Source organism: Pezoporus occidentalis, unplaced genomic scaffold (genome assembly GCF_034315485.1).
Source record: "Pezoporus occidentalis ecotype Australia unplaced genomic scaffold, CSIRO_AGI_Poc_V1 ctg253, whole genome shotgun sequence".
Classification (NCBI taxonomy): domain Eukaryota; kingdom Metazoa; phylum Chordata; class Aves; order Psittaciformes; family Psittacidae; genus Pezoporus; species Pezoporus occidentalis.
In genome coordinates, this window is record NW_026914426.1 from 310463 (window position 1) to 335658 (window position 25196).

The following is a 25196-nucleotide window of genomic DNA, read 5'->3' on the forward strand; positions in this document are numbered from 1 at the left end:
AAATGTGGTTTTCTATAAAGAGAAAGATCTGAAATCTAACACTGTAATTCAGTCTATTCCCTAGACAGACTTTCATCACAGAAAAAGTCAAGCTAATTCCTAAGATGCTCTCTAACATAAAACTGCTTTACAGATCACATTTCAAACATAACCACAGTTGTTTAGAGCTTTGTGGGTAACAGGACCCCATCTCCTAACAGCCAGCACCCTGCTGCAGCCAGGAAAGCCTGCGGGATCAAACCTTGGGAATTGTAGTGTCTCTGACTGGGGTCCCAGAACAAAGGCAATGGTACTCCTGAGACTCCAGCTGGCAGTTTCCGCTGGTCCCCTGTTTCTGGCTGGTGAAAAGCATGGTCTGAAGCAGTCAGCTTCACTTGCTATCTAATGTTACTGATTTTTACCTCTGTTACACTGAAAATTGATTCCCACAGTATCTCACTCACAACAGTACATGCAGTTTTAGTGATGCTTCTCAGGGTTTTCACTCTTCACTTGCTCTTAATCATAGAGAATTACACATAGATATTTAAAGACTGCCTTTAGAGTCCTATGGATAAACACTCCATTTGGCAAAAGACAAGCCAACCTGCTGTTTTAAGGAAGGTGACACTGCTGGGAGGCATCACAGGGCATCTCCCCAGACACTCACCTCGTGACATGGCAGAACTCCACAGCGATGCGCTCCGTCATGCACCACTCCGGGGGAAACATCCGCCCGTACTTCTCCTCATAGTCCACCAGCTGACGCTTTATCCAAGCGTAACGTCGGTCGATCTTATCCAGCCAGGCCACCTGAGTAAGATGGACAACATCATCTTTAAACAGCAGCAGCCTGACTGCTTAACTGTGCTGCTGTATTTTCACAGAGCAGTTTGTGTTATTGATCCAAGTTAACTTGACCACTATTAATAATTCTTTGAATCCTTCAAGATGCATCAGGGGAAGTTCAGACTGGATATTAGGCAAAATTTCCTCCCTGGAAGAGTTGTCAATCCCTGCAACAGGCTGCCCAGTGAAGCGGTGGAGTCACCACCCCTGGAGGTATTTAAAAGACGTGCAGATGCAGCACTTAGGGACCTGGTTTAGTGGTGAACTTGGCAGTGTTGGGTTAACAGTTGGACTTGATGATTTTAAATGTCTTTTCCAACCTAAATTATTCTATGATTCAAAGTGCTTAAACACACGCCAGACTGCAAACTCTACCTTCTGAGAATTAAGAGAGCAAGTTCTGTTGAAAACGGGATAACAGCAAACCTAGATCACGTAGGTACTATTGAAAAATCAATCCATAAATAATTCATTTGATCCCACCCCCTTTGCTTCGCAGAAAGAGCGGTTAAAGTCAACAGTGGGATGAGAACGCAGGAATTCCTGGATGCTTCCATTCAGCTGGACCGTGGATACAGAGGCTTCTACAAGAATTCCTCTAACATGAGCAGGATGGGATTTTTTTCCCCCTCAGCATTAGTGCTTTCTGGTCAGAAAGTTGCAAGATTAATAAAAACAAACTTTGATGGAAAAATGCTATTTAAAATGAAGCATTTTAGCTTTCTTTCCCCCTCTTTGTCACAAACTGTTAAAATTTTGAAACTGTTAAACCACATTTTGATTCAAGGTTGGTTTTGTGGTTGGTCCTTTGGTATTTTTTCAGATTCAAGATGATTATAGTAAATTTTTCAAAGCTGTTAGCACCAGAACAGGAAGTTTAAAAATTAGCTGCAAAGATTAATCCACTTCCGGAAATCCCTTCCCCCCTTTTCTAGGCATTCTGGTTGTTTGGGGGTTTTTTGCTTGTTTGGGGGGAAGTTCTGTTGGTTTCCAAAGTTTTTAGGTCTACAATTTTCAAAGCTTGATTTTTCAACCCTTTAAAGGGCAGAAAGTTTATAAACTCGAATTTCTTTATTACTATATGAGGGAGAAACATTTCCAGTGCTGGTACATGAAAGCGAGGTCTAAGGTGGGAAGAAGTCATCCTGGGAGAGATGACATTGACCTCCAACTCATCATTCAGTTCATCCCACACCCACACATCTCTGCTCCTGAGCCCTCACGTTAGAAACACTTCACCACAGGAACCTGTGGAAACGTGACCTCCGTGAACGCCACCAAAATGTGAAATCCAAATGGAGCTTGCTAAGCTTTCCTTACATCTTGGTTTTCCTGGAAAAGGACCAGATACTCTGAGAGGTGTTGTTTAATAAATTTCTTGATGATTTCCTGTTTGATTCGGGGATCCAGGACGTTGGCGACTAGACACGCATCGCGTAAGACATTGCTGGGTCCACCAGGCCTCTATCAAAATAAACAGGAACAAAGGTTTTAAGGTTAAATAGCTGAATGGGTGAATGTAAACTGTACTGCAGGTTACCCTGCAGTATTCAGCTTATCTTGTTTTTATCCTTTCCCATTATTCTCTCCTTAATGCTTCTGCTGTTACTCTTTATTACCACATAGGCATCTTTCTTCTGTTGGAATGAAATCTGAGCTGCTTCCATTTCACTGGCCATATAGTTCTACAGCTCAGGAGCCAGGAAGCTCCTCACCACAGAAAAGCTGCCAGCTCCATCTACAGAAAGAACTGTTGTCCCATCACTTCTGCAAAGCCTTTCATCAGCCTAGATACTCTGAGGAACAGCTAAGAGATGTGGCTAACAAGTGGGAAAAGCAAAACCCTTTTCTGCAAACCTGAAAGCCAAATTAATGTGGGGAAAAAAAGCAGTCTACAGATGATCAATTTGCAACATAAAGTAGCATCTGCTGGTCTGTATTGGCACAAGCCATGATGTTAGTGGAGAAGACAGAAAAATTAGAAACTTCTTTCAAAAAAAGCTCTTTTGATGCTGCTTCATGTGGACACAGATTTGCCCTTCATTGAGGATCTGTTCCAAATAGTTTCTGCATTTCTGTACTTGTTAGTTTTACAAAGGAACCAGCAGACCTGGTACTTTGGAAGACAGAACTAGTATTTTCCTTGAAGTAAATTTCAATTCACACCTACCCCACAGATTGTTTGCAAACGTTTGGATGCATAATTTTGGGAAAGCACATTTGGTGCCTCAGCCTTAGCCCAGATTTGTATCTGTGCTGACTAAACCAAAGACAAACTTGGTGGCAGCACGTCAACAAACAGCCTGTGCTTGGCTTTCTCTGAACACAACACAAACCTTTGTGTGTCCAACAAATAACCAGTAAGCTGGGTGAGGTGCTGAGGGAACCACACTCTGGTCTGCAAGGCCAGACATGGTTTGCTTGGGGCATTCCTTGACTGGCTTGCAGACCTCGCTGCAATAGATGTGTCACAGTGTGACAGAGGAAGGGTGTAATTTCTCTCCCATACTCACTAGACATAAGCAGTGAGAAATATACCTGGCACCCTACAGCCTGGGAGATTTGTTTGCTTTCTAAATCAACTCCTGAAAGAGAGAGATAACCAATCTAGATGTAAAATGAGATTTAAACCAATGCCAATTACATTGAATAGTTTTCAACAACATATTCAATGGGAGGAAGAGGGGAAATGAGAACTTTACCTTTGTACCTTGAGAAGGAAAGGCTTCCTCAAAGTCAGCCAGGATCTGTTGTCCCAACTCATTCTGTGCTGCTTTCACCCTGATGAGGACAGAGAAAGCACAGGCTTTGCTGGTGGTACAACTTCCTTGTTTCACTGCCTGCAAACATTACTACAAAGTGGTCTGAAACACTAACAGATAAACAAAGGTTTTTAGGGGACAAAAAAAAAAAAGCATGCTAAAGAGAAAACATCCTTCATCCATCCATGAAAGCCTGTATGGCAAAACTGGGAGAGCATTTGGTTCACGAATGACACCAGGATGAAAACTCCAGCTCCACAGCATGGATCTCTGAGCTGTAGCAGAATGTGTCCTAGATGGTTTAACCCAGCTGTAATTTAGTATTTCAGTAAGGGCCTGTTAATCAGCTGAGAAATCAGGAGGGTTCCTTTAAAGTCAGCGTGACCAACCCATCTTTACATTTGTGTATGTTGATCACATTTCAACAAAAGCTTGTTTCTAACATATAAAAAGCTTCACAATATCTCAAGCTTCATCATTAACCTTTCACAGTTCCAGGTACACTGACCTACTTTCCAATGCATCCATGTGAATACTGTTGGCTGCACTTTTATCCTATAAATCCTCCACGTCTTAAGAAGCATAAAAAAACAAAGGTATGAAATGGGTGAAAAAGTTTTGAACAAACCACAGCCTTGCTCTTTAGCTGGCTGAGAGAAGAAAGCTTCCCATTTCCAGAAATAAAAGTCAATATAGCTTAATTGATACTTCTAGGGAAATGGAAATGCCTACACACACTGGAAAAAGCCAAAACAAACAGTTAGGCACTTATGTCCCTCTGCAGCCCTTGAATTCTTCCATCGCTTTTTACTATACTGGAAACGCTTTAAGGTCTAAATTGATCACTCAAAGCAGTGGATTTTTCCACTGAGACTGAGATGTCACAATGAGTGGCTACATTTACTTTAGTCAAAATGTTTGCTCAGACTGTGGGGAGAAGACTTGGATTCCTTTTGATTCCTCAGCCTTATCAAAGACTGAACTGCTTCTTTAATCTTCCCGCTTGAGGTCCATTAGTAGTGAAACTCTACAAGATGATCTGACAATGCTGGAGAACAGGCTGGATTCTTTAATGGTGCCAAATGCAGAAAATTCTAGTCCTTTAAATGAAATATAACTTCAGATCTGTGATTTAACTTTATGTATGACCTGCCTTATCCAGGATTTATTTATGGGGATTTTGCTGGAAAAGCTTCCTGCCTGCAATGTCAAATGTAATTTTTATTTAAGCTCTCTGCTTCACAGGAATGTTTAGAAACCCTTCTACTCTCCCAGGTATAGATCCCTAGTTAACACCTTCCTACCTGTGAAACAAAAAGGATTCACTAATATGTTGAAATAGGAGTGGGAAATTTAAGCAGTAAAGAGGAACCCAGCCCAACAGCCACAATTACGGGTATAATCCTGCCTACACTGTACAAGCAAGCACTCGTAATTCATGTAAGAAAGCATCACAGAACCAAACCCTTTGATCTTTAAGAGAAAGGAGGGAAAAAAGAAGAAAAAAAGATGCTGAACTTGGACTGAAAATTTCTATCTTTGAAATAATCAAGGAACAAGAAGTCTTCAGCATTATGAGGTGCAGAAATAAATGAGTTTTTATAAACAAGTTATTGGCTGTTGTACTTCTTTCCTTATGACCAGCTACAGCAACCTTCCTATTTGACAACAGCTGCAGGGAGCACAGAGGAGGCACTGAGAAGAGCAGCAGCCAGATTCCTGAAGACTCAACAAATTTAAAAGAAGCCCTGTCAAGCAGTTAAAAGCTCTGTCCGTGGGCTTTGTTGTTTTAGGCTGCGATTCAGGAAAGTACTTAAGGATAGTCTTAACAGGGATTCTCATCTCCCTAAATTAAGAAACTTGCAGGAATGCCTTGAACTGGGATGTTGAAGATACATATTTTTGTCTGGCTTAAAAATCTCAAAGAGGGAAAATGAGTTTTAGGGTTTTTTTTCCTTCATATTTTGTAAAATGGGGATAGAATAGACCCTGAAGTTGCCAAAGGTTTAGGTATGTGTGAGCAATGACAGGGACTGCCCTCCCAGTAACTATCCCTCTTCACACAAGCACACATACAGAGGCACACATGATTATTTTTTCCCCATGAGCAGGCACCCAGAAACATGAAAACCTTTATGCCATTTCTCTCCAGATCGATTGCTTTAGGTAGAGAACACTTGCTTCAGCCACTATGGATTATTACTCCCCATGTAAAGCTGTAATGCTTTCGGTAACTCAGAATAATCTTCATGCAATGGAAACTGCAGTGATAAAAGCCCCTACCCCATGACCGGCTTCACTCGCATTCACCGCTGAAGGGCCATTTCTGCACAAGTGCAGAAAAGTGTGTGTGTTTAACCCCTTGCAGGAAGGGAACTGCCTACTAAAGCAACCCCAGCAGCTCTCAGCTGATAACAGATTTAGGATCTCTTCCTAGAATATTTTTCCTGACTAGATTCCCCCTGGCAGCATGCAGGGGTATGGCAGCAACAATCCTGGTTTGTCGCAGCAGGGAATTGCCTTTTCCTGGGGTTGCCTGCATGTGCCAAAACCTCTGGTTACCCGAGTGTTAGTGATTTCTGTTTCTCTGACTTTTGTTTTTTTATTAGTGGCTTTTGTTCCCCCATTTCCCCGCCTTTAAAAAAACAAAAACAAGAAAACCCACTGTTATGTTTCAAATGACATTAAATTACTAGAAACCACAACTCCTTTAGCCAAAGCTACCAGAAATCTTAAACTAGGCCTGGCAGCTTGGTGAGATAAAAAGAGGCTGAGCCAGCCTGTTTTCTGGGGCAAACTTATAATCATCTTTCTCCTAAATACTTTCCAGGCTTTTTTCCACTATCTGCTAGGCTTTCTCAACCACTCTCATGGGTGGGTTTGTAACTGCTAATTATACACTCCCTCCAGAGACGGAAAACAGAAGAGGATTGACAGAAAACAAAATATTCCTATTTACTACAACAAACAACTTCCAATGTACCCTATAAGAAGTTGGTTTAAGAACATGATTAGGAAAATATTTACATTTGGCTATGAATTGTGCCGCTTTTAAATCAACAGAATCACCACAAGAAGCCAACTTCTTGTTGGCTCTGAGACTTCAGTCCAGGTTTCCAATTAATACTTAAAGAGGGAGTTTGTTTGGTTATTTTCAAAGGGACAAAACAGGTGAAAAACAACATTAAAAATACATCATTAGTTTTCACAGCATCAAGAAGCAGGAACCTCAATTGAATACCCTATGACAAAGAGCACATCCAACACCCCTGGAGCAGCCATGGTTTCCCATTCATATTTGGCTTCACTGCATTCATGACAAGAAAGAGAGGCTCTTTTATTAAAGAAAGCAACAGACTCTGCTCATTTCACAGTGTATATAATAGACTTATTGTATATAATACACTTTGGTTACTGTCACAAGTCTGTGCCAACATCTACTAACGCATTTCTTGCCTTCACAAACATCTCAGAGGCTTCATTTGTACCATTAAACCAAATTCATGAGATATCAAACCCCAGCAATTTCACAGTCTAAAAACAGCCCTGCAAGAAGCCAGGCAAACTTCCTTTGATGTTTCATGAACCACGAATGTATTTCCCAAGCAAAGAGAGTGAAAACTCAACTCCAAATTGGGCCCTAATACATACACGTGTAGTCAAACTCCAAAGCAGATATTACTGTGCCATAGACCTCCCTGTAGTAATTTGCTGCCTGGATGTCAAAGCAGTAAAGAGAACCCAGCAACACCCTGGGTGCAGCTCTTCTTTCACCCCACAAGCAGCCGCTTCTATCGCTACCAGATGGTGCAACTCTCCCTGTGTAAACACTGGAAGGAAAACCCTGCCGAGGCAATTCTAAAAATAGGAGCAACAGACTTTCTTCAGCTTTTCAGATCCTTATCTTGAAGGGAGAATAAAACAAAAGAAGTTTCTCCCAGTGTCCTTGCCAGTCTCTCTGGCGTGACTCGAAACCACTGTGCCTTTTAGCAGCAGCCTGAATTGTTTGCTCTAATTATCGGCAGCTACAAAAGTATTAAATAATCATCCATCAGAAAACCAGCCAAAATTCTGGACTGGGGCTTAAATCAGATTTGGCCTTAAAATGGCCAATGACAGCAGGTTTCTGCCCAAGGGTATTACCACACGAAGAAAATGAAGCAAGTTATCTTTCTGAGCATGAGGCTAGAATAGACAACAGCCTAAATTCAGGAAAGCCCTGACATATGTTTATATTTCCTTGATGTTCATGTTCATTTAAGCAAACGCTTATGGCCAAATGCTTTGTTAAAACAAGGCCCCATCTCTCTCTCTCTAGACTTAGGGTGAATTTTTCTGTTGCTCCATCTCACGGATTCCATCTGGGGTTTCTGGAAGAGTTGTCTATACCATAAAGAAAGGCCAACAGATGAAAACATTACAAACAAATCATTCAACCACCGTTTCCATCACTGAACAGCACAGGCAGCCAGCTGCAGTCTTAGCAAGAGGAGTTACCAAAAACATTAATTAATGTGCCTGGAAGGCTCCTTCAAGTACCTCTGTAATGAGCAAAGTCACCTCAGGCATCAGGAGGATGGTGGTGATACATTTGCAACTCTCACACGATCTCAGGTATGGCTGTATCATTAAGAAAGTTCATCCCTAATGTTAAAAGGCTATTTTCACCTCTGAGCTATGCTCAGCACTACTACAGGCTGTTAAGCAAACATTGTGTGTGTAATCTAAGAGAAGTAAAGCCTGCTGTAAAGCAGGCAGAGTAGGTTTTGGCCAGGGACAGCAATGGCCCCTAGAACAGAGAGGACCTCATTCCCTTGACACCCATCTGTCACCTCCCAGTGAAGCCAAGACCCTCAGAGATCAGGCTACTGCTGAGAAACTGTGGGCATTTGCTGCTGAAGCTCCATCAAAACTCACCAAATTTAAATGTGTGACTGCACATTAGAAAATCAAGACTACATAAACTCAGCAGCCAAGGTGTACTGCATGCAATTTTGGGAGGATTTGCTATAAGCCTCAAATCTCAACAGAACTGGGCAATGGGAGCAGGTTTTGGCAGAAGAAACTCAAGGTGCTCAGAATAACTGAGTTTTGACAACGCACAAAAAGAAATCCTGCCTGCCTAAAGCCTTGGGCAAAGGTGTATCTTAACAGCAATTTGACAGCAGTAAGGCACATGTCTGGGCAGAAAGGGATCCCACGCACCACGATGTTAATGTATATATTTCTGCTTCATGCCAGGCTGCTCAATTGTATCACTGAGGTCAAGAAAGCAGGAGAAAGCGTCACCTCAGGGTTCAAACACCTGCACATAAAGGTCACCTAAATCAATTTGCACTCCCACAGATTACTCCAGTAAGTTAAAAGCCAGTCAATGAGAAACACAGAACTGTCATTAATTATATCTGTACTAATTACTGTTATTTAACAGAAGAGTATTAACAGAATAGGCTGCTCAAGAGTTGAGCAAATTGTGTCCCATTTTAACCTATCTGCTTTGGCTTGAAAGAAACTCTAAGGACCATGTCCAGACTTTACATCCCTGACACACTGATTCTGCCTAATGCATTTTCTAACCTCCCTTCCCAGCAGGCATGCAAGTGCTCAGGGTTTGACCATTTTACCTTTCAGAAAGCTGTCGAATCTGAGGAATCCCCATGTATTTGTTGAAATGCTCTAACACATTCACAACACCCTGGAGAAGGTTGGCAACTTCCCCATATTGTCTTCTCCTGGTCATAGCCCTGTAGAGGAAATTAAAGATTTACAAAGGCAGATCTGATGAAAATCCTGGGTGGTAATTCCATAGGTTACCTCATCCCCACTGGGTCATGCCAGTCCCTACTGACATTTCTCCTTCTAAAATACACAACTCTTCATTAACATTCCAACGCAGCATTAAAATTTCACTTAACCGATACTAAAATAAACCAATCCAGCACACATCTAGCAGTGCCTCAAAAACATAAATGTCAAAAGCAAGGCTTGGCAAAGAACATGTAAACTCCTGAATGCATCCGCTTCCCAGTATGGGTCCGGAGACAGTAAATGTTATTTCACTGTAATGACCTGAGTTAAGCCATTCATCACCAGACAGAAAGTGTGAGCTAAAGCTTCACAGGGAGGAGATCATTATGCTGAAAAGCTGTTAACCTTGACTTTTCTGTTAATAACTTTCACAGGGAAATGACAAAAAAATTTATTTATTTGTATTTCATCCTTTAAGATGATTCCACTGGAGCCAGTAGCCTCAGTAAAACTGTATTCTGAACACTTAAGAACCCAGGGCTCATTTGCTACAATCTAAGCACAGGCTGTGCCTGGGTCTCCCAACTTCAGAGATGCAACATGTGAAGGACTGAATGTCCCCAGCCTGTGGGCTCCTCAAGCACATTAAAAAAACCCACAGAGGACTATCAGAAACATCTAACCCCCTTCATACAGAGTACAAGCTGTAAGGCTTCTTTAAACTCATTCTCAGAACTAAAGTAGACCTTCCTGAAAAAGAATTCATTCCAGTGTAAGACATAAAACTGATAAAAATGCCCCCAGATCCCTGAACAGCATATCCCTGATGAGGATATCTAACTGCACAGACTTACTCTTTAATGAAGCCAGGCTCATTCCTTATCACCCAGGATCAACACAGCAATTCAAGCAATCGATGCTGCAAACCATTAAATACAGCAACACAGCTTGCAGGTCACTCAGAGCAACACAGAAAGGATCTGCCAGCAAAAATCAAGACTGCAACCTATTAAGCAAACTTCCCTCCAGAAAAACAAGCAGCTGTTACAGACCTATTTAGAGCACTGCACCAAACTTAAGAACTCAGCAGTGGCATCAAAGTACCACTAAAAATTCACATACTTACTCCAGTGAATCCACACCCCCTGCCAGCATGTGCAGGTGGTTGAGGGTGGTGATGGAGGTGGTCAGATGACGCTTGGCATGATCTAACTGCTTGATGTCCCGTGTGATTTCTTTAACCTAGTGCATAAAAAAATGAGTCTGGTGAAGTATCAAGCCACAGCAACAAAATTTTAAGGACATAAGAAGCACCCTCTCCTCTTTTCAGGACTACAGGCACATTAGCTCTACAACCCTGCTAACAGACAAACAAGGGTAGAGGTTCAACACATGCCTCACAGCAAATTATCACCCAGTCCCAAGGGCCAGGGACAAAAATGTTCCCTCCTTAAGGAGAACTGGAAGTAAAAGTCAGTGCTCTGCTCCCTTTCAAAGGTTAGAAAGAAACTACTGCTCACCATTTGTTCAGATTTTTCAGCTTTGTCTTTAATATCCTTAATTTTCCCAAAGAGCTGCTGAATGGCTTTTTGGGCTTCTTCCAGGGCCTGGAAAAGAAACAAGGTTAGAGTGGAAAGAAAACTACATTCAGTTTTCACCTTCTAAGAAATACACAACTGCTCCCTACAGCCCCTGGGCTGGAGCAGTGGAGGGAAGCTGTTTTCTTACAAAGAAAACATTGTCAGCACATCAAAAATCAATGTACCATGTTGGGATATTTCACCTGAGTGGACCAGCGCTTCAGTATCCATTTTATAATAATGCTCTGGCAAAATCTAAATGAGAAATTCTAGGAAATCACCTCTCTAATAAGAACTGTGAATAGGTTTAAGGTTACTGCAATAAATTTCGATGCACGAAGTGTGGTAAAATGTAGAACGTACTCAATAAGTATTTACAGCAGGAAAATGAAACCTACACAAACCATGTTCATTAGCTCTAAATAAAAAATACACATTACACACAGAACAGTGAGGGCCTGCCTAAACCCCTCACTGAATCAGTAGGGTATTATCCTGTTAAAAAACAACATATTTTGCTGATTCTTTTGGGGTGGACAGCTCAAGCCTCCCACCCACCTGCAAGAGGAACAGCTCTTTTTAGCCACAGAAGAGTGGGCACAGGATTAGTGGGTAAAGAGGGTTGAGCATGGGAAATGGACCTGGCCTTGGCGTTTTGTGCTGTTTTACTGCCAGCTTCTTGGGGCACGTGGTCCCCTTTATACAACCACGGTGCATCCTGACCTCACACAACCAGTGTGAACTACACGTGGATTCAGAGAGTGAAGCCACATGTCCGCAATCACATGTCCAAAATCTGACTTCTGAAGTAATTCAACACATTTTGCCTTCCCACTCTGATAACATTTCCAGCTCCAGCTCCACTTTGTTTCCCGCTGTTCAGTGGGCTTCTATCCCTCTGTTTTTATATCCAGTCCCATGACCAAGGTTACAGCACAAGCTACAAGCTCCTTCAGCAAATAAATTTAACACATCTTCATTTGGAAATGTATGAGCAAACTATCTGCCAGGAGTTTTTGCTGGAACATAGCTGCGTTATAATAAAAGTATAAAAGTTGGAAATGCTTTATAACTCATTTTCGGGGGGGGGGGGGAAGTCTCCTAGTCTCCTCCAAAATATCTTCTGAATCATGTGAAAGTTAACACTTTATCTGTTAGTGTCACACAACTATCATATAGCATGTTCACTAAGGGAAGTGAACACACAAGCATGCTGCAGGGACAACTAAATCAGAAATGGACACTACCACCTACCCTCTCATTTGGCTCCAGTCTAGCTACCTTTTAGGATAAAGTTTTCTCTTCCATTTAAAGGCATGCGGATTAAGTGCAAACCAAAGAACTAAAGAATGCTCCTTTCAACATAGTTAACTATAGTCTCCGTACTCAGTCCCAGACCACAGCTGCAGCACATTACCCAAGTGAGCTATTAAGCAAGCAGCAACTATCCTGCATATTCTGAGATGTGGATAGGTCTATGTGTATATATGTATGTGTATATGTGTATATATATATATATATTAAAAGAAGTCAACCTGAAACACCTCACAGAAGCCAAGCGCTGTTTCCCTTTGCTTCAGCACTGATGTTAAATGCTAATTTCTCTGCATGATCCTAGAGAAGGCAGAGCTGCTGAACTCTCCAGAAGAAGAGATGAGGATTTATCCTGCCAATTAAAAAGATTCTCCAAAACCAGATGCTATCCTCCTTCACATCCAAAGCCAAGGCATTCTCACAGAACTTACTCAAACTTTGGATTATTTCAAACCAACTTGCAGGGACTGGTATTTGTTAGGATCTCACACATGCAGAACTACTGGGAGCAAGGTACGGAGGATCAGCTATAAGGAGACTGTGGAGGTCCTACACTCATGCAGCACAGCAGAGCCATGTAGATATGCAGCAGGACTACCCCATATTTCCAATTAGCAATACACTTAAGACACATCTCTGATCCCATTCCCCCCTCCTAGGGATAATTTCTCAGATGCAGGCTCAGACAATAGCCATAGCAGCTCTCCTTAGCATGACTGCCAAGGCAAACTAAAGACCTTCAGCCATCCACCGCAATCCTTTCCTTGGGGTGGCATCTCTAACCTGCTCTCCAAGAAGAGAGTATTTGAGTTGCTACTTTAAGCATCAGTACACAGCTCAAAGCCATTTGTTCTTGACAGCCTTCAGCAACCAAGTTCAGAGTAAACAATACCATGAGTGAGAAATTCCACCTGAGGTCTTACAGGTTTTATGTTGAAATCCCTATCCACAAAGGGATAATGGTCTTATCTGTTTTCCTCATGAGACAGAATATCATCTACTATGAATATAGGAATCTTTTCCAACATTACTGTCCATAATTTATCTTCAGGTAGTTGTGGCTTTTACCTCCTTATAAACTCTGGAAAACCACAAGCAAGACAACATGCTCTGCCCCCATCTGATGAATTAAAGAACTGCGGTTTCCTACTGCTGTGAAAAACAACATGGGTGGGATGCAGGGAGAGACCCAACAGCCCCTGCCATTCTGTTCAAGTTCTGTATCGCATCTCTTAGAGAGGGGCAAGACATTTCCATAACTGTCCACGAAAAAACATCACAGACAGAAGTCCTCAGGAAACTTCACAGACTTCAGTGAAACAGAACTGCTCATAAACACTCGTTTCCTTTCTAAAACTTGCTTCCAAGTATTTGCTTTGCCATTAAGACATAAATCTTTAGCTGCTCTCCTAAAATAGATCTGCATATTCCTTATTTGGGTCAGAACAACAGTAATTCATCAACATGCTTGGTTTTCTGTATCATTTACATTTACAGATGAAAATATTTTTTCAAACATCCGTAAAAGCTGCTGAAAGTAACACTGCATGAAAATCTATTAAGTACGGAGTCCCCACACAGAGATGATGGGAAGTTCAGAACCAAATTAAAAGTGTTACTTCTTGCACAAAGCCTGCAATTAAACTTTCTTATGGTTCTTTTCAGAGAAACCAATGAAACCTTTTTGGCTGTAGCACCTGGTAGTAAAATATTGCATGTAGAAGAAGGAAATTCAGCAAACTAATCTATGGTGGAGAAAAACCTTCACCTTCCTGGTCACCGTAAAGACAGAGTAAAGCAAAAAGCAAAACCAACAAAAAACAAACTTCAGTTCTGAGAAAACACCTCACAGTTGATAAATGGCTTTCATTATTAAGGGATAAGAAGCTGGGACATGAAAAGAGGTTTGACTGTTCAAGGTGTAATACAGAAGTTTATTGATATATCCAACAATTATCCTTTTACCTGCAAAAGAAGAGAAGGGAAACCACAACCACTCAGCATTTTCTTACTGCTTTTGTGGTTTTGTTTTATTAATAGCAGTTTTATTTTGGACAGAAATTCTAAACCCAAAACAGTATCCAGAGAACAGGAACTGCTCTTACTCCAGCGTAACTGGTTTACATGCAGTAGTCTTGCATCTGTGAGATTACTTGAGGCAGGCTTCACCTTGTATGACTAATTTATTGGTTTCCTCATCAGCACAACTGGGAAACATGTAAATGTACACATCCCCAAATGTGCAAACGTGAAGCTATTGTGTTTCCTTCTCTACAATAGCAGTTCATTTCAGGGGCAGAGGACCACAAATAAAGAAGGAGACCAAATAGATAATCTGTTGTGGTTATATGAAACAAGGATGTTGAAATTAAGGTTGTGATGTACTGGAAAAACACCGTATGACTCTAATCAACAACTGAGCCTGCAAGCTACAATTAACCCACCAGCATTATTTATTAAACTTTATGCAACCTCTGAGGTCCCTGAACGCCAGGCACCAGCTGAGAAACACGGCACGGGTAGGGCTTGACTGCTGGAGAGAGGCAGAGCCATCGGTCAGTGGTGTCTGAGGCTCTTTCCATCATGCTTGTCCCCGGGGTACCTCAGCTGCTCTCACAACAGTAAATTTAGCAAAGAGGGCAGGACCAGCAACAGAGCAAGACACTCTAGACAGAGCACTCCAGACAAGACAGGCTTCTGTATCACTTTTCTCCTTCTCTGGTGTAGTGTGTCCCATCTTCTGCCCCGGAAGGCTTCAGGAGCTGTGGGTTCATGAGCATATCCTGGCTGCAGGCAGGAAGCAGCAATGGTGGGGTGTCTCTGTGGGGCAATGCACAGCTCCATGTGTAGCACCTGAGAAGGCACAGCCCCAGCAGCTGCAGAGCAGTGACCCAGAGCACCATCCTTGGCAGGGAACACACGAGGATCTTCCAGTTTAAAACCATGGATGTCGAATCATAGAATCATGTATTTTTTAACCATCCCCATTTTTCAGCCAATCTGTATTTTTACAATGGAAGTTCCCTTGCTCTTCCGTTAACAGCAGAGATGAAATACAGAAGACTCAGAAACCACATACGAGAGTTGGAAGACCCAGCTCCAGAGAACACAGCCAGACCCCAGGTAAGCTGGGGAGACACTGAGCTACACAGTTTTTCATCAAACTCTCCAAAGCTGGATGGAAAAACACAGCACATGAATCAGTTACAGCTCTCCAACCTTCTTCACCTTGAGATGTAACGGGAAAAGAGTGCAAACACACCAGTATAAAACAACAGGGAGCAGAGTTGAACCATGAATCACTACGAAAAAGGCTGACTCAAAAACAGCTTTACTTGGCATTATCCCAAACAACTTCTAAGGTCAGTCTGCACATCATCACTTGTGTCACCTTTTCGTATGAGATCTTCTAAGCAGCGAAACGAGGAAAGAAAAAACCCGAAGTGAGACAAGAGGACATCTAATTCATTAGATTTTGAAGCAATGCATCATTCAGAAGGTTACGTTCCAGTGACTTACAGTACCAGACTGGCATTAACACACATAAAAGCAGCATTAGCAACAATATTCAAGGAAAAAAACCAACCCAGTTCAGTGAATTCAAGCCAGTATCTCCAAACACCCACAGCTGCTGCAGATGCACAAAGCATCCTCCTTCCCTGCACGGCCTAGGCACGGAGCTGTCACATTGCTCCCATCAAGCTACAGTGAGTAGAGAGTGTGTTGACTTCTAAATACCTCTTCATTCATCCTATCAGGAACCTTGTGAAAGCAACTACTGGAATACTACAAAATACACAAACAGGAACTGAGAGGCCCGTGTGTGACTACAAAATGTTGCTGAACTGGGGAAAAAGCAAATTTTCAGAGGAAGTTTGCTTTCTTGGGAAAGTCTGAGCTTGGGGACTAACTGAATTAACACCATTCCCCTCAGTAATTGTTAAAATACCTCGATGGTTTCCATATGCTCACTGGTGTTGTGCTAGAAATGTGCTAACTTTGATCCTAGCCAATATGTATTTCAATTGGATGTTATTACTCATATCAGAAAGCTGCCCTCTACTAAGTATTTTATAGACACTTGACACATCTGCCAAATTCACAGCATCCAAATGTATTTTTAATGTTACAAATTGGGCTGTGGTTAGGATGCTGGGAATTTCATGTTCCTGGATGGGTCCCCACTCTTGAATACAGAGCGTTAATGCTTCTTTCATTTGCTGCCACACTTACAACCCAGATCAATGAAAATCTAGACCATGACTAAAAATAAGTTCCCATCCCCAATGCTCCAAGGAGCCTCAGCTGCAGAGATTTCAAAGAAAACCCTGCACACGGTGACCAGCCTAACAATTTCTGCCACTAAAACCTCAGGTAAATGAGCCCCTCCAGATTGAGAAGGGGTGGAAATGTGCTTTGATTCTCAGTCTGATTCCATTTTGGAGAAAACTCTGCAGTTTTACAGCTCGGGATAACCCACACAGACGAAGCTCAGGGCTTGTCTGTCAGAGCACCACAGCCGTGCCAGCTTATTTCCCTGAGCAGACAAACCTGAAGGGCTCATCACCCTTGGTTTTGATTTTAGCAGATTTCTACCTTAGGAGTTGATCAAATACTACATAACCACTACAGCTGTCACTGAAAAAGACAGTTTTGTGTCATCAGCTCAATCCTAACCGCTAAGGCTGCACAAGACACTTTAAATCAACAAAGCAGGTTATGTCCAACACTTCACCAAGCTTGAAATTGCTTCTACTCCCCCTTCACTTAACTCCTCCAAATAGAGCTTAGAAGTCAAACCCCATGTTCTGAGCAGCTGCACAAACACCGATGGACACAGGGGGTGAAGCAAGAGGTGATTTCCAGGTTGTGTTGTTCAAAACCTTTCAGCTTAACTCCCATACTGTACCAGTCCAACACTGAGCTGTCAGTTTTAATTGCATTGCCCAGCCCTGCACACTGATGCCTGCACCATGAAGAAAGCTGGTAATGTGCTGTAAGTAACAATGGTTTTAGTGGTCTTGCTCTGGTGAGTAGCTTTACAGTCATGCAGCTAATGTGCACCAGAATGACGTGGCCATTTAAACGTTCATGGTGTGAGTTACACAATCCTCTAGCAAAGCCTTTAGCTTCATCACAGACCTCACAGTGGGTTACCACAGCTTCATCACACAGACGTAGGTTGGCAGGTGAAGGGCAACAGCCTTCCCCCACACCCAGCTCGATGCATTAAACACCATTATCACACAGGAAAAACTCCTCTGGGCAGACACTTATTATTTCCTTTATCACTCCTCATTATTTCAGAATAGCAAAGCTCAAAGCTGTGAGTCTCTGCCCTTCACATCATTTCTGTTCACACCCTGACTGCACCTCCCTGTGCCCATGACCCACATCATCTTCTATGGCCTCTCCTTCAGCATGGAATAACTGGCTGCCCCCCGCTGCTGAGGCAGTGGCACACACATGCTCCTCTGATCACCAGCAAGTTGCCTGGTTTTGTTTGATCCGGGGTGCTGCACACTGAATTTGCCTGTAAATGATTGAGGGATTCCAGTTAATTTGCCTGCAGGCAGCACTGCGGTCATGTTTGCTGTATCAGACACATGCCTGACTTCCATGGGGGGCAAGTTTAGCACCCACTCGAGTTGCATCAGACTTCGCAAGATGACTTCATGTTCAGATTGAGAGCTAAGAGGCAAAATACAGGTGGGGGGAATAGACAACCATGCCATGAACCCCACAAGTAGGGATTTCTAAGTGGAAATGCTGACAGTCCATCTGCCATAAGCATTGAAGCAACACAGCTGGAATAAACATTAATACACAGCAGATACGAGACAACAACAAAAAGGAGAAAGGAAGTTAAAAAACCAAGATCCACACTAAACCAAAATCTCCTGCCTGTTGTCAGGATTTCTATTTTCAGGCTGGGCTTCTTGCTTTTCTGGCATCAAAATCAAACAGCACTGGCTGTGGAACAGCCCTGTCTTACTTTGCAGCTTCACTGCCTTCAATGGCATCAGCAAGCAAGTGTGCCTCTTGCCAGCACAAAACACAACCTGGTTTCCAGCCTCAGGCTGCAGAACAGTGACAGAGCGCACCCACCACCTTTCCATACAGAAGCACAAGGCAAGGTCAAGCTCAGACCTGCTTCTGCCTTGAACCACTCTTTGCAGCAGATAGCAAAAGTTATGCCTGACCTCTTCATACAGCTGCAGATGCCAGTTTGCATGGCCAGTAGCCAGGATGATAACAAAAAAGCACTATTTCTTCTTTGCATGCCATTTACCTGAAACCCTTTTCAATAAACATGTTCTAGGCTAGAAAAAGCTCCCCATGTCTCCTGATGGGAAGGACATTGCCCAACTGTCATAATTCATTAGGGAGATGACTGAAACTTACTTTTGATTTATTTTGGCAGCTCAACTTCTACTTATCATTCATTAGTTACAAAAGAATATTATGGGGCTTTAATCACTCAACTGGAGTCTTACAGAATCTGCAGCATAACTTTTTTTTTCTTTAAATATATAAAATTACACAGCTTAAGACAATATTTGACCCTCATCCATTCACCATCTTAAAACAAATGGAAAACTAACACTAGTCAGCTCATATTTCAGAATGAGCCATTTATCAAAAAACCCCTGCAAATAAAACTTAGCAATGCAAGAGAGAATGAATATAATGGAAAGATGGTGCCTACATCAGGGATTGTGACACAAGAAAGCCCATCGATATTTTATATACTTAGGCTTAACCAGTTATTAAGAGCTTACAGTGATTTACCTCATGCTTTTAAGGCTCAGGCAAAGGCAGTCAGTGCTGTCCCAGCAGCAGAGGCACATCAACACCTAACCCTGTGAGCCGAACCTGGACACTGCAGCCAAGAAAGCAGAATGCAGTATGATGCCTGGAAGCAAGCATGCACTTAAATAAATAATAAAAATGAAATTAAAGTGCCTGCAGTAGCAGATCTGAAATCCCTGACTACCTTTGTTTAGTGTGAAATGCAACGTGCATCCAAAAAGCCACCTCCACACAAACAGGTGGAGGCAAGAAGAGAAGCTGAAGCAACAGTGCTGCAAATGAAGCATGCTTATGCAAACAGTGCACAGAATCACCTCCCTGCCTTCCAGGCTGACACTGCTGCAACCCAGCACTCACAGCACTGGGGAGAGGACAAGCTGCTGGCTCCAGTGACACCATTCTCCAGCTGTCCTGAAGCTCAGGACACCACTGGCTACACAGGCACTTGAGTAGCGAGGAGCCCTTCAGCATGGGAGTACCATACCCCTATGGCTGTCTGCCACATGCAGCACCTTCTACTCACTGTCCATCTTCATTTTGTTCTTCCTGCCTATATTGATTCTGCAAAGTGTTTCCTGATCTCTAGCTAAAGGAAAAAAAAAAAAACAACCCAACAAAAATGTATTTCACATACTTCCATCTATGAATAACCTGTCAAACCCAATAACCTGTGGGCATTTTTCTATGCCAGACACATCCTCCTCCTTCCAGAGGCTTAACCACTGCCAGACAGGGCAGCACACACAGGGCAGGGCAGGCAGTCTGAGCCTCCCCACAGCTGCAGAGCTGAGATGCTTATTTTCACATGCCACCAGAAGGACAACATTGGTTTCCAGAGGATGGGATGGCTAATTGAACTGTCTGCTGCTGCGCTGGGCTCAGGCTGGACAGCAAGAATATATCTGTACTCTTTAACCACGGCAGCTGCCATCTCTCTGCTTGTACTGCTGTAGTTGTGAAATAAAAATACTACTGTTCTCACGGAGCAAAGCAAAGAAGGAGGAGCCAACCAAAGCAATCCAAGTTACCAACCAGCATCTTCAGCCATGAGAAACATGCAAGGCTCTTCCCAGCCCAGAACAAATCCATTTTCTCTTCCAGTTAACGCTTAACTTTGTTCTAGCACTAATTGAGCCAGACCTGCATACAATAGGAGATACTAAGCAATAAACCAAGCTTTTCTTTAAAACACAGCCTTTACTCTTTTAATTTCTGTCATTTACTTTATGTGTTTATCACTTTATTTATTATTGCTTCACTTTTACATTTATTACTTTTTTATTTTTTATTACTTTATTATTTCCTACAGGGCAGGAATGGAGAAATGGAGCAGAGAGAACGTATTTATTTTTTTTTTTAAGATTCAAGCTGTAAAGCCATAAATCCATTAAGGATCTTGGGATTCTTCTGGAATTCTCAATTCCTTCTGAAATGGATTTCATATGAAGCTGCCTCAGCTTTACTGACCCGGGCACCCCCATCCTGGTTGCATTAATACTGTCAAGGGTTAAACTTGACTGCAAAGGCAGAGGCTACTTTATTACAAGGACAAATGATCCTGTGATCAGTGAAGCAGCTTCAGCCAACCAACCAGTAAAGACATGTCAGCAACTGTCAAAAAAATTACAGCCAGTTGATGCAGAAGCTTTAGCAACAAACGCAACTGAGGAGTGACAAATAAAACCATGCGGAGTGTGTTAAATGCTCAGTGGAAAGAAATCTATGGGAACTTTTTATTCTCCACCCCGGGGCAGAGAGGAAATCATGCCATAAGTGGACTGCAGCCTGCAGCAAGGTCAGCCCAGACTCAGTTCAGCAGCAGCTCTGAGAAAAACGCTACAGAGGGGAAAAATCAGATAGCACTTACTCCCCAGAAACTGCAGGCACAGCCTGAACTGTGTATTGTTACCACTGAAGCACAGCAGCTCCTGCATTCCCAGCCTCTCCCAAAGCATCCGAAATAGCCCAAGTCTGGGAGTCCCAAGGAAAATTACGTTACGCCCTGCTGAGGAATGTTCCACCCACGACTGTTGTTTCCTCCCATAAAAGGATCATTAGTGAGACAATTTCTGAGGTTCATGGTATTGTCTACAGATTCCACTGAAATACTGCACCAGGAAGGGGAAGCCAAACGAGCCAGACTATTTTAAGGCTTCTGCAGTTGGAGGAAATTCTAGGGCAAAATTTCAAAAAGGCAGATGCTTTGAACTGGGAAACATTAGGCTTTGTGGAGAAGGAGCATTCCTGCCTTTAGAGCTGCTTAAATAACTCTTTTGGGGCCACATCCATTTGAATGACTTTATTTTTAGATTTAGAATCTACTTTTTCAGACACCTAGATACTATTTTATACGAACATGTGTATGTGATCAAGACTATTTGGGAAACAGTTTAAAAGTTAAGGACTGACTGTAAAGGAAACCCTACTTTTCCATCCTTCTCACACCTACAATTTACCTTGAAGACCTGCTCAATCATCTCAACACCCAGGTGGAGCAAGGAAGTGTTATCCCCAGTGCTGCCACGCTACTAGCCAGATGGACAGGAGACTTGGATCACAGCAAATACAGTGGCTGGATCTGCAATTAGGATTTTGAACCTGCTGTCTTTAAGGAGCATAGAGAGCACATTTCCATAGCTGCATACTACATATTCCCACTGGGTCCAGCTGGGATTCAGACTGCTGTAACTGGGAGAATAACATGCATCACTATTCAGACATCTCCATTGGCAGCACTCCCTCACCATCAGTTATCAGAAAAAATTATCCTGGTCTCAAAACCAAGACTGGGCTCCCCTCTCCTGGACGGCCGCGATGGTGCAGCTCCCAACAAAGCTCACTAAAGCACCGCTCTTCTGCACAAGAGGGAAAAGCTGCTTGACTGGGCTCAGTTAGGAAATGAGCCCTTCCCCAAAGAGAAAGCAAGTGTCAAAGACTAAATACCCTTGGTGTGTCTTCTAAGAACCTGCCTGGTTCCAACCTCAGGGTGAACAGTTAAGGCTGACAAGAGACAAGAAAGTCAAAGCTAGCTTCTGGGCACACAGTGACCCCTTTGCCTGCAAGGGCAGCAGAGATGGCAGCCCCCTGTGTGTGCAGCTCTGCCCCCCCACTCAAACCTGAGGCAGGCAGGGAACAGCTAACACAGACAACAGAGCGCCAGGCCTCAGCAGGGAACCCCCTCCTGGCTTGCTTTGACTTAAACAAGAACTTTTTTTCTTCTACCACTGCATCTGCAGCTTATGTTTCCTTTGGAAGGAAGTCAGAGATTGAAAGGATGTTTATTCAAACTGTTATTTACTCGCCAGACAAGAACAGCTCCTCCAGCTCAGATACCACGCAGTCAGGCAATTCTGGCAAACGCTGATCAGTCTGTATCATGAATTGTTAGGACAGGTTATGACTGAAGGAAAGAGGCTTTTGCAAAACACCTTCCAGCCCCAATCTTGCAATAAATGCACAAGATTCTGAGCCCTCACCAAAATTCAAGCAGCTACAACATCAGCGTTCATATGTATTTTGTTTACAGCACACACTTTCAAGGACACGATGGATTGATTCGTTCCTCTCGAGTCTCAGTGTGTCAGTCAGTCAAAAGAAAGGAGCGGCTTTTTCAAAAGCAAGTCTGCTGCAATTATTGTGCACTGCAGGCTATAGACACCTCTTATAGCAGGAAAGTGTTACGAATAGGAAAAGGTATCTGAAGCTTAACCCTTTTGCTGTGGCTGGGGTTAAAGCTTTGTTTCAAACCTATTGCAAAAGCTGGTTGCTAGCTGTTTATTAATCAATGGTAGTCTGCAGATGTTTTGCAGATGGGGTTATTAATCAAGGGTGGTTTGCAGTTGTGGTTACTATGATAAAATGCAACAATCATCTCCATCCTGGGCTTCACAGGGGAGGGGTTCACAGGATGATGGTATCTATCCACGTATATGCATCAATCAAATTGTGCCAGGTAATAGTAGTCTGAAGGATACAAATTTCATATAAATTTAATAAGATCAGAGAAGCAAGAACCTAATTTTATTGTGGGACCAAACTACAAACTATTACCAAAAAAGGTAAATAAGGAAAAAAAAACCCTTTCAGTAGCACTGACTCCCTTCCTAGCAGAGCACTGACTGGTCTTAGAGGCATGTTGCTTTCAGTTGTTTCAAATCAGTTTCTTACTGTACACTGGAAAATGAAAGCCTTCCTCTGCAAGTGGGAGAAGCCAGGCCTATTTCTCTATACAAAAATTAACATTTCTAGGTGTCCTTGGTACCACTGAGAATATGCTGGTGAAACAAAGGCATTCTTCAGCACAGGAACAGGCAGCTGAAGCGGAGAAGCAAGGGTTTTTCACTCCCACAATTGGGTTATCAACAGGGTAGTCATGTGAAAAAGGCTGCTCACTCCCCCCAGCTAGCACATGGGATACACTAACTCAGAGAAAGTAGTGCAGAGGGTGAGAGGAACAGCAAATGTTTGTTCTAGGCTTCCTCTGTCTGATTCTGGGGAGACAAATACAAAACTCCGTATCAAACTGAAATGCAATTCAAGCATTACGCAGCACTGTAAGATGACCTCCTCTGCTGCAGGTTCCTCCCACCAGATAAGATGCAAAGCTTGCTGATGCTCCTTTACTGCTTTAAATTTCAAGGTCTAGCCACTGTAACAGTCTGGTTCCAGCAACTGACATATGGAATGCACATACAAGCGTGAGATGGTAGACTTGGATTAGAAACACAGAAATGCCCTCACCATTTCAGATTGAAACTAACACTTTCAATATTTGAACAGTTTTAGTATTTGTTGGGATCTCTTAAAGTAAGAAACAACTGTTATGCTCCTGGGAGACTGTCTGGCCTTAGCACATGCAACTGTAAGCTCTGGCACCTGTCTTAAAGTCTGCTTCTACCTTGCAAGGCAGCAAAGTGAAGGAAAAAGAGAAAATTCACAGTTAAATACAGGAGTATTTGTGATTAACTGCAGCTCCAGGCCACTTGAAAGATGCCCTGCACAGACACGCCACATACACACACATTTGAAAGTTTTTACTTCGACAGGAGTTTAATTGGTTCCTTTACAATAAACTAAATGAAAGGCCGCACAGACAGATCTGCCTCCCCAGTACTTCAGAGCATGATAGTGTCCAAGTCTGTCTGTACATGCTTTGGAGATCTTCAAAGGGATTAAAGAGTGAGAAAGCACAGACATAAGACAAAGCTCTAAACAAAGCTTGATGAATCTCCATAGCACAGAGGCACTTTTGTTATCCTGCAAGCATAGCTGACCGTGGAACTGCTTTTGTTCATCTCTCACCGTGATCATCCTTTGGACCTGCAAGTCGTGAGGCACTTGGGACAATTCTCACCTACAGCTCTTCTTAATCCCACTTTTTTGTTGTCTTCTCTGAAACTGTCACCTTGAACAGCCCAAAAGGCTACAACAGCACCAGCTTTCAATCATATACAAACTCTGAGACTTGCACCACTCCTCAATTTCTGTAATTGCTTCCCCACTTGATTTCTTGTCTAATTCCTGCACAGTAATTGCAGGCAGCATCACTCCTAGGTATGCCACATCCCAAGCACATCAACAGTTTAACAGCAGTACTCAGGAAACCTTTTAACCATCAAACTAGTTTTGCCAGGAGAGCTATGCATCTTGCCTTTTTTTTTTCCAAAAGCAATAAGAAAGCATAGAAAAGTTAAATAATTCATAATAATTCATAATTTACAAAAGGTCACAACTCTAGCAGAGGTAGAATAGAAATACACCAATTGTTACTGCAGCAAGAAGTGGAAAACACAGCCAGCCATGCTGGTGAGGGCCTGACTACCCCATGCCAGTAAACTAGTCTTAAATCTGGTATTAGAAAGGTGAGTCAGTGTTGACACTGAAGAAGGCATCATGATGACGACTCAAGGCATTAATGTTCCTGGTCTAAACCAGAACAGACAGGAAAAACAGCCACACTGGATGATAACTCAAGATCAAATAACATGTGGTCCAGGCTCAGCATTAACAAACACTGCAGTCATGGGGGTGCTATTCACTACTTTACTCCAAGCAAACACATCTGTCAAGCAAAAGACAGTGAAAAGCTGAAGAGGACATGCGAGATGAACTGGCAGACAGTAATCAGGCTTAGTCACTACCAACTCAGGAA

At 42.6% G+C, this 25196-nt stretch overlaps 1 protein-coding gene across 4 annotated transcripts in view; it reads right to left on the bottom strand.

The window, feature by feature from the left end:
- Window positions 1–25196, bottom strand: part of VPS53 (VPS53 subunit of GARP complex) — a 67338-nt gene that overhangs the window by 36786 nt on the left and 5356 nt on the right. For 2 of the 4 annotated variants that reach the window (XM_062623461.1, XM_062623458.1), the window contains exons 5-10: window positions 10859–10945; window positions 10465–10580; window positions 9215–9334; window positions 3531–3609; window positions 2149–2292; window positions 650–792 (exon numbers count right to left, since the gene is read on the bottom strand). In XM_062623461.1, coding sequence (XP_062479445.1) covers window positions 650–792; window positions 2149–2292; window positions 3531–3609; window positions 9215–9334; window positions 10465–10580; window positions 10859–10945 — 689 coding nt within the window. Of the gene's footprint in view, window positions 1–649; window positions 793–2148; window positions 2293–3530; window positions 3610–9214; window positions 9335–10464; window positions 10581–10858; window positions 10946–19402; window positions 19621–25196 lie in introns of all 4 variants that reach the window. The other 2 variants (XM_062623460.1, XM_062623459.1) reach the window with 2 other exon arrangements.